This window comes from Theobroma cacao, chromosome 3 (genome assembly GCF_053813885.1).
Source record: "Theobroma cacao isolate CCN51 chromosome 3, ASM5381388v1, whole genome shotgun sequence".
In the NCBI taxonomy this organism is placed as follows: domain Eukaryota; kingdom Viridiplantae; phylum Streptophyta; class Magnoliopsida; order Malvales; family Malvaceae; genus Theobroma; species Theobroma cacao.
The window spans coordinates 30,180,094-30,190,499 of NC_142641.1; the positions used below are offsets into that span (position 1 = coordinate 30,180,094).

At 34.1% G+C, this 10,406-nt stretch overlaps 1 protein-coding gene across 3 annotated transcripts; it reads left to right on the forward strand.

The window, feature by feature from the left end:
- The first annotated feature begins 1,613 nt into the window (after positions 1 to 1,613).
- LOC18604591 (Integral membrane HPP family protein) lies at positions 1,614 to 5,434 on the forward strand. Of its 3 annotated transcripts, none has more exons than XR_016025507.1 (6): positions 1,614 to 2,170; positions 2,391 to 2,524; positions 3,821 to 3,968; positions 4,077 to 4,183; positions 4,610 to 4,733; positions 5,288 to 5,434. XR_016025507.1 is itself a non-coding variant. In XM_018116711.2 (5 exons), the coding sequence occupies exons 1-5, from the start codon at positions 1,855 to 1,857 to the stop codon at positions 4,649 to 4,651; spliced, it is 747 nt and encodes a 248-aa protein (XP_017972200.1). In that variant the 5' UTR covers positions 1,615 to 1,854; the 3' UTR covers positions 4,652 to 5,149. The 3 variants fall into 3 exon arrangements, 1 of the variants encoding a protein (XP_017972200.1); XR_001926875.2 differs by lacking the exon at positions 5,288 to 5,434 and adding an exon at positions 4,872 to 5,149; XM_018116711.2 differs by lacking the exon at positions 5,288 to 5,434 and having other exon boundaries at positions 1,615 to 2,170; positions 4,610 to 5,149.
- The last annotated feature ends 4,972 nt before the right edge of the window (positions 5,435 to 10,406 follow it).

Consider the following 10,406-nt stretch of genomic DNA (forward strand, 5'->3'; position numbering starts at 1 on the left):
CAAATATAAACCATTATTATTATAATAAGAAGCAGAATATTCTAAACATCTTCCACGCAAAAAGATGGCTAGTGGCGTCATGCATCTTTTTTTTTTTTTAATTTTTTTCAGTTTCTTACGGCGTTTGGCAGCACCCAGTTTACCATTAAAGTACGTTGTCAAACTTCAATTTCACAAGTGGGATAATCTTTTAGTTTTTAGTTTTGAACAGGAATCATCACATTTTCTGCATAACAACAATCACCAAGACCAAACTACAGGGTGCTTAGACATTTTGCACTACTTTTTGGGCCTATAGTCAAATTCCTGAATAAGAAGTCCTTTACTGATGTTGATTTTCAAGTTGCTAAATGGACCCCCAGGAGGCCTCAAGGGCTAGTCAACTCAAGGATGCTATTTGTGGCTTTGTGCGTGTATCCATGGAATTTAAAATGGCTTAGACAGCAAGTTGCTTAATATTCCCTTTGAATTATCTCCAGATATCTTCTTGGGTTCTGGAACACTTGAAAGAATTTTGTTCTTGAACGATTTCCCATTTTAATTTCCTTTTCCCTGTCTACTAAATCAATGAACTTGACAATTTTAATCTTATATATCATTGATATGATTGTGATTCACCACCTATCATCTAATGCTCCTTGTCTACCTTAATTCTATATATGAAAAAGCAACCCTCTAGAGCCAACTGTCACAATGATTCATGTCCACATTCTAAATTTGTGCAAGAATTAATATTGAGGAAACAGAGTTGACATATAAATTACTATCAAATCACTTAATTAAGATTCTTTAAACAAAAAGACAAATAATTACAAGGTAGTCTTATTTGTGCTTGATCACCTCTTAGCCATTTAATTAAAAAAGTAAATAAGATTAAAAAATAAATTAGAAAAAGCTGAGGGCTTTTGATATCTTTTGGTTTTTTAAAATTTTTGTTGATAAATTACTTTTTTAATTTTTTAATTTTTAAAAAAGTTTTGTTGTCACTATAATCATTTAATTGACTTTAATAATGTGTCAACTCATTTGTCACGTGGCATTGTTGATATAACAAAACTTTACGATGTGACATTGACTTTGATCATGTCATATAATCACAATAAGCTGATTTAATCAATTCAAATAATTATCAACTTTTAATAGTTGAATGATCAAACATTAATTTTGATAAATATTAATGACCAGAACATGATTTTTCAAAAGCAGATAGAACACAAATATTTTTAAAATTTTAAACAACCAAATAAATAATTTATCTTTTTTTCCAAATCAATAAACTTTTGATGAGTTATAATTACATGTTCGAGTGAAACAATGACTACTAATTTAATTCATAATTTGTAAAATGTAAAATTCACTTCTAAGGAAATAATTCAATAGTTAGACCTTGAAATTTGACCATTTAAAAAAAAAAAGAACTTGAAATTTGATCTTAAAAATTTAAAATTCGAATTTTAAAATGGGTGAGTTGAGAAAGGTTTAGCTCTCGAGCATTGTTGTAGCTGAGAATCTCATTAAGCAAAAGGCACATATATATATATATATATATATATATAAAAGAGTCCAATGAAAAACAAGGGCCAAAAGAAAAAGGCTAGTGAATATGGTGGATACCCTTATCCAATGAATGCCCTTTGGAACCCTCCAAAAGCCCACGTTTCAGCTCCAATTTTCAACTGTCAGCAAGTTGTCTTTCTATCCTACATTATACCGCATCACATATTCAATTGTTTCTTCCATGTTCCTTTTCCAACTGTTTGTAATAAAGCAATCTCATCATAGCCATCAGAATAAAGTGGAGAGTAGGGAAAACGGTGGGTTTGGTGACGGTGGTGGGGTGTAAACTACTAAGAAATGGTTACCCAATTGAGAGCTCATTACTATTACCATCAAAGCAATGCCATGGCAGCAACAAGTTTGACATCATCACCATCAATATCTTTGAATTCCTTTTCTCCATTGTTGTTCAAGGGATGTAGTTTCATTGGAAACAAGAAGATTGCGTCGGAGAGATCTCTTGGTACAACGAGCATAAGAAGAAAGCAAGGAAGAGAATATGGGGTAGTGGTTGCATCAAGCAGCAACGTGGCTGCGCCTCTCTGGGATTCCTGGAAACCTGAGAAGACTTCTTCTGCTGCTTCACTCAGCGACATCCTTTGGCCTTCTGCAGGTTAGTAAACTCAAACTGACTGCAAATGTAAAAGAAAGAAGAGAATTTTCAGTTTAGTGATAAAACGAAGTCAAAACTTTGATAAGAAAAACATTTCTTGTGAAAATCCCACGGCTTGCAGCATCATATTGCCAACAAACTGAGATGTTGATAAAGTTTCCTGCCGATAAAGGGAGTTTAATTCAAAGTGTCGTAATGGTTTGAAATATTTGATCAACAGGGGCGTTTGCGGCAATGGCGATATTGGGAAAAATGGATCAAATTTTAGCACCGAAAGGGATTTCAATGACAATTGCACCTCTAGGGGCTGTGTGTGCCGTCCTGTTTGCCACTCCCTCCTCTCCAGCTGCTCGGGTATTTCATTCATGTTTGTCTTTTGGACTAGTGGTTTAACCTTTTTTTAGCATTGAATTTGGGGCCGTTGCCAGCCTCTTAATAAACACTTGGTACCGGTTCATTGAAACGTGACACTCATGTAATTTAATTCAACATCAATAAATTGGTTTAAGGGTCACATGGTAATACAAGTGGCTCATTGACTATCACTGTTTCTTGGAAGTTAATTGGGGGGGGAGGGGGGGGGGGTGTTTGTATTTTCTAGTGGACTCTTTAAATTTTGTTTTATCATCCTGCTAAATGTGGTCAATGATTATTGGGAGAAAAACGAACTAAATCGTACTTGCAAGACCAAAGTCTTTTCTAGTGGAGAAAATTCGCTTAATGCACTAAATAGTTTAACTAATGTATAACAACTTGATAGTAAATACATAGCATTTGAACCATGTGGCAAGTTGTAGGCTTGTGGCACAGAATGTAAGAACATTTACATCCAAAATTTTCATTTATAACCCTTGTATTAGAATTAGAATATCAGCCCAGGGAAACTAGGCTGGCAATACATGCAGTGGCACCTAAGATAAAGATCCTAAAAGTTGTTACTAATTACTGTACAATTGGGTTCAATTTAGCTGTTTGGCAGAGCCAGGCTTCCGATAGAAATTATTTATTTATGGTTGTCTGTTTCTGTGTTCTAACAACAAACATTTTAGTTTTATCGATAAACAACAATTATTGTTAATTAGTTCATAGTTATAATGCTGCTGATTCCACTGCTGCCACAATGAGTACTTAACCACCCTTACAACTAAGTGATTTTGAATTTCAACTACTGAATCCTTCCATTCTCTGCAGATGAAAAATTTCCCTTTATAAGAAACTATAACTCGATTGATTAAAGGATCATGTTGTTAACATGATTTAGAAAGTTAAGCTAGACTTCTGCATTTGTTGATCACTGGAATTTCATGATGGCTGGTCGGTCTTTGAATTGGGTTCCCTACTTCTGTTGTCCAAAGGATTTAGAAAGTAGAATCGAAAAAGCTAGTAACAAATATCCATCATTTTGGCGACTTCTGGAAGACTAGCTGTTTCACATACCTAGTGAGGTTAGAATCTTTCTTTGTTCAACTTTCACAGACCATACCCTTTTGCTAACAAAACCACAACCTGATCCTCTATTTGGAAATCTCTTTCTTTTTCCCCACCCTTGAGTGCCATTGTCAATATGTGTTGTCCTGCTATTAATGTAATTATGTTTTGTTTAAATTAACAATTTCCCTAAGTCATGGAAAACCTCAATGATACTTGCAGAAGTACAATATGTTCATGGCTCAGATCGGTTGTGCAGCAATCGGTGTTCTGGCATTCTCTATATTTGGGCCTGGCTGGCTTGCTAGAAGTGCTGCCCTTGCTGCGTCCGTAGCTTTTATGATCTATACACGTTCCACTCATGCACCAGGTAGTACTCATTGGTTGCTTTCTTCTCAATCTTTAACTTTAAATTCTATCATGACAATCTATTTGCATAGCTGATTCTGATTCCCAAACTCTATGAGCATTAATGCAGCTGCAAGTTTGCCAATTCTGTTCATTGACGGAGTTAAGTTGCACCACTTGAATTTTTGGTATGCTTTTTTTCCTGGTGCTGCCGGATGTATCATCCTTTCTTTGATCGTAAGTTCCTCTTCTTTTAGAACCCTTGAACTCCATTTGATCATAATACAGACGTTTCTTTTGTTTTCTTTTTTTCTGAAAGGTCCTACTGAATTTAGAATTTTCAAACAATGAACATAACCTGCGTTCAAAATTTCCAGGTTTTCCTATACATCCTATATATCTTGAGCCTTCTTGGTACTTTGGAGTTGAGATACGATCTCATGATACTTGTAAACTACCCATATCCCCTCCCCATCCCTTCAATAAGAGTACTGTTGACTTATGAATTCAATCCCTAAACTTCAAACCACTTAGAAAAATAACCTTCTCGGCGACTTGCCATTGATTACTGAACTTTAAGAAGATTACCATTCTATAGACAATTTTAGCCTTTGTGAAATTCCCTGTAGTGATGTGCTCTGTGTTGTCTGTGACCTGCTGCAGCAAGAAGTGGTTTGTTACTTGAAGGACAATTTCAAATTTTGATCTCTGAAGAACTGCGTCACAAGCAAGCTCACAGAATTGTATGCCCTCAATTCCATACCATTTTCACACTGCATATTGAAAGGTAACCTGGCAGCTTGTCAGCATTGTTTATATGCTTCTTCCAAAAGTTCAAAAAAGAAAAGAAGAAAGGCTTGGCCTGGCACCACATGCAACTTACAATTCTATCTGCTTTTACAATGATTGCAATGTATGTTAGCAGGAAAGCCGAGATTCTGATCATAAGTGTGTTTTCTCCCAGAAAATCACGAAATACAGGAAACCATACCATGAGAAGAATTGTTATTCTTTATGTTCCTCCTTCAAATGTTTACCAGTTTCTCTAAATTTCTAATGACAAATGAGCTACCCTTTCGCAAAACTAGCTGACCATGGATTTGCTTACTGTATCATCTGGTGGGAAATTGTTTGGAATGACTTGGTTGACAACTTGACAGCCACTGGGAAGCAACCGCAATGCATTTCATGATTAATTCTTCACCCTGTTTGTCTTTCAGGAAATGATTTGACCCCCATATGAGAATTTATGTTTTTTTCTTTTTGTGTATATCTATCTATAATGCTTAGTGGAAATTTGTTTAATGGGGGTCTCGAGTAATAAAAACCTGACGTCGACAGGCACACAAGTTCTGAAGAAAAGAAGGGTTCAAGAAGGCAAATGCCAATCAATCATGTATGCTCAAAAAAGTATGAAGCTTTTGAGTTTCATGGCACATTTCATTATCAGACACAAGTATTACAATATCAAGAGACTGATTTCTGAAACTGGTGACTTCCATTAAACAATTGCCTAACCATTTAACACCGAACATGTGAAAACTTTATCAATTATGAGGAGATGGGGGGTCCTATTCTCCATGTGATTGGATAGGAGGTTGCAAACTTTGAAGTTTCAAACGAGTCCACAATTCGCACACTTGGAATCTCAAAATTAATGCGCATATCTTTCACATGGGAGTTAATAGATTACAGCTAGAAGATCAACAGCTGGTTCCTTTTGTTTTTTTTTTTTAATTTGGAGCAATGAGTAATTGCCAAATTAAAAGTCAAGGTTCGATTGCATAAAAGATATAGGGTTAGTGACTAAACATGGATCTTGTGGTAAAAACTTTTTATAATATGATTAGACAACACTAATCCCCCGACCAAACCAAGTAGCAACCCAAGGTAGAGTTAATCATTATGCCAATTCAATCAAATAACAATGGACCCACCAACCAACCCAAAAATAAACAAAAGCACCGATGCCTGGTGCGAAGGATTGCGAATGACTTATCAAAACTTCCTTATCGACCTTGAAGCTGCTTTTGAAAGATAATCATAAACTTAAAAGATCAAATTTGGGCCTTGAATTGTGAGCAGCTCTGATACCAGCATAGAAGTAACTGCGCTGGAAACGCGAGAAACTGTAATCGAGTAATCCGTAGTACTAACCGTAAGTCGAAGTATTTCAATTAATTTCTGACTTTCAAACATATTACTAGTTAAGTAAATAAAAATTTTCATTTATCAAAAGCTCAAAAAAGAAAAGGAGGAAACATTTGTCCATTTGATGATATGAGCAGGAATTGTGGGGTCATGTTGTTGAATTGTAATGTTAGATTTGAAGGAATCCCTCGGAAAAGGTTCAGCCAAAAAGAATAGCAATGGCAAACTCATTAAGATGCTAAATCCAAAAGCCAGTGGTCCATGCAACATTGGCCTCTCCATCTGATTAAGACCAGATATACTTAATTGGAAAGTTGAGCCCTTTTTTGCTCTGCCAAAACATCCAATAGGTAATTAATTATATATATATATTTGATTCGATTTAATTTACTTTCATAAAAGTATATGCTACTGTTACTATAACATTGGTTGTAAGATGAGTTGTTCTCAATAGGCATAAAGGTAGGCAAATGATCTCGGTACCCATGTTATGCTTAGTAATCTGATTTTTCTTTTCTTGAATTAAAAACAAAAAAGGTAAAATGTACAGTTTGCATATAAAACCAAGATATATTTTTATAAAATTATACACAAAATGTGTAATATTTTTTGGATGACAAAAGATATGATTCTATTTGATATAAACTAGTTATGTTATAAGTGATGTTAAATTTTAATTATTTATACATTTCAAATAATTATAATATTTATTTTTTTTACTTGTATTTTATTGTAATTTCTTAAAAACAAAAAACAAGTTAGGAAAGAGCCAATCAAAAGAAACCGTCAATTCAACCATTTTTACTAGTTTCATCTTAAGCTCATTTGACGGTGATTTCATGAAGTCATAACACGAAATAAGATGAACTCAAATTATTGTAGACAAAATCATTAGGCATCATACATCAAACATTTATTGAATCATTTCAAAATTTTTTAATAAATTTTTATTTTCTATCATATATAATTAAATTTTTATATTTTTATTTTAAATCAAACAAACTTTTGTTATTAATAATTAATTAATTATCATTAGTTAAAATAATATTTTCTTAATGTTACAAGATCATGAAATGTTATAGTAAATGTTGATATGATATAATGACGACTATATAACATTGTAATTTTCACGTCAACACCACATTAGTGTCACATGAGCATAAAATAACAATTGTCATTTTGATCAAAAAAAATTAATCTATTGTTAGTCATAAATGCTTATCAAACTCAAAATAAAAATATAAAATTTGATTGAAGGGAATAAAAATAATAATAATCTATTTAAATTTTATTCAATAATTAAAAACTTTTTAAAACATTATACCCTATTATTATTATTATCATCTATGATTACTTTTAATCCTGAAATTAATTTTTAATTCATAAATCCTCTCTACAAAATTATTATCTACCAACCAACCATAGCTTTTAATTCTTGAATAAATAGTACATTGGAGTTTTATAAGTAATTCCAAAAAAAAATCTTCAAGGAAAAGAAGGGAAAATCATTTTCTTAATGAAAAAAAAATTGTAACGTGAAGGAATAGAAAGTCTAGAATAAATACATATAGGCCCAGAATCCAAATCAGGAAAGCTCACGGTCACAGACATCAGCAGCTGATAGGCACGTGCGATGTGGGGCCCATAGATAACTACTGTAACCGTGTGACATCAGCAGGGCAGAAAACATGGAGAGATCTGTGCTGTGTCTCTGTCATGGACGCTTCTCCCCTGGTAGCCTGGGCCCCACTCTCCCGTGCTAATGCTTATCTGTATCTCTCTCTCCCCATTACAAGAGAACAAAAACTTTTTGTTTTTACAAAAAGAAAGAAATGGAAATTAAAAATAAAAAAAACTACACCTTCCTATTTGTTAATATCTGTGGTGGGACCCATTTGTTTTTGACCTGATCATCAGCCAATAAAAATAACAGATCAGGTGCCACGTAGCCGGAAAACGTCCACGTCGGGGTGGGGCCCGGAACAGTGGAGATTCCGTCGAGGGGTTTGTTTGGGTTGGCTTTGGTGGACGCTGTCTTTGGACTTGGACGGCGATGCTTTGCTTGCTGGTTATGTTTTTCGAGGGGTCGGAATGGGAACGTTTCATCAGGACCGTAAACGTGGGTGGCATCGGTTGAAGCCCCACCGATATGGGTTTAGGATGGTCGGCAGGAAATCTTTGGAAAAAGATAAAAAGCCCCTCATGCTTCGAGAAACATGGACACCTGGACTGGAAATCATTGGCTCTCACCGTAATTGCCGTAAAGAGTAAGTCACAAGGAGAGGCAAGAAAATATCAGCTCTACTATAGTCCATAACTTCACCCGTTTATATTAGATTGTTCATTCATTGGCTTTGCATACACCTCACCCCACGCCTACCCTCCCATGACCTTTTGAATTGTTCAGAGCATGAACTTATCACACTGCATTTGATCTCCGATGACGTCTTTACAAGTTTTAAAACTAACAGCAAAGACCATGATAAGCTATAAATAAGTTGCTTCAGTAGCGTTGAAACCCTATTCACCTTGTCATTATCATCAACCACGTCATGCACATGTTTGCCTATACCATGCTTTAAGAGCAAGTCATATTAAATTACTTGTCTATGGGGACTTATTTTCTTCCCACACATCATATAAACGTTGAAAACATATATATTTGAACTTATTTAATTCGTAATTTTGCGGGAAAAAAAAAAAGAAAAAGAAAGTTAAACTGAAATGTCACTTTCGACGGAAGATGAAAGAAAGAAGAAACAAATTTGGCCCTGTGTAGCTCAACTATTGAGTAGAAGAAAAAAAATATATATATATATATAATTGAATAAAACGATTCCGAAGTTAATTTGCTATATAATATATGGTTTCTTGTTGGTGATATATATAGAATGCCAATATGACTTCACCAGACCAATTTGTTGGCATTCTGATCGTGGCTACGTCATTCTTTCATGGACTAAATTTTCCTTGCATCCATGGGAATCCTATATCTTAATCGACTAGGAAAGTATACTGCTTCACTTTTACCATGTAGGGTTGAAAACTAGAGCTCGCCAATTGTGAGCAATATTTTTAGTAAAGGGTTTCAGAAGATGTGTTCAAACACGAAAATTAAAGAGTATAGACCTTCAAGGAAGAAAACACAGCGAATGTAGGTTAAAACCTTTAAAGAAAAGAAAATAAATATAAATAAAATATAACCTTTCTTTGTATACTACAAAATTTTAAATTCGATAAATTTTATACGAAAAGAGTCAAAACATTATTACAAGTTAATTAGTGGGAACCAACTATGCTATTAGCCTGCATTTCTACTTATTGCAATTGCATAATTAACTTATACCATTATTTTAGGTGATGTCGACGATTACCTTGCATTTTTTTTCTTAGGTTTTTGACTATTTTAAACCAACACCAAGGAGCTTTATTAAAGTGGGTGGGTACAATCTCAAATTATTAGTCAATAATAAACAGTGTCATGTATTATACATTGTCTTTTCAGAGCTTGCTTGAACAAATGTAAGCTTGAATGAGTTTGCCTTCATATGGCTAAGATCAAAGTCTCCCAAAGGATAAGTGAAAAAAAATCAGCATCAATATGAACCATCCATTTTGATATGAGGTTACCTTCCAATTTTGATTAATGGGGCCACTAAGAAAATGTTGATTGGGAGATATAATCTTTAATCATTAATTTCATTTTTATAGGCATTTCTCTATGATAATTTCATCACCAAAACTACCCCTTCTATGATTCCTCTTCTTTGAATTTACTTATTTTCTTTAAGAAGTAAGTCTTACTATTTCATACATATGCTTTCTTCGATTGTCCTACCTATCCTACGTTAGCTTGAGGATGCATTTCTTGAAGGAGGAATGTGGCTCTCAGGTAATGTCTAGCGTACATCAGACTGTTGAGAGATTCTGAATTGAGCATGTTTGAATTAGTCTCATTTTGATAATTTCTATTACACTTGAAAAGATAGTTTTGTTAATGTGGTTTCAAGGCAAAAAAACAAGCTACATTTCATTTTTTGCAGATTTATCTGGCAGAAGAACAGTGAATCTAAACATCACAAACCAACAAATTGAATATAAAATGCAAAGCCAATTATGAAATTTTATGTGGTAGTTTTAACCTTTCACATGGAGTGCTTCCTCAATAGTTCATCCAATAATGCAGAATAAATAAAATTCCCAAAACTCCCTTTGCGAAGCCAATCCCAAGGCTAAAATCATTGAAATGTCGACCGCAAGTAAAGCAACAAACTGTTCTGCAACATTAAGGCACCTCATCATGAAAGCA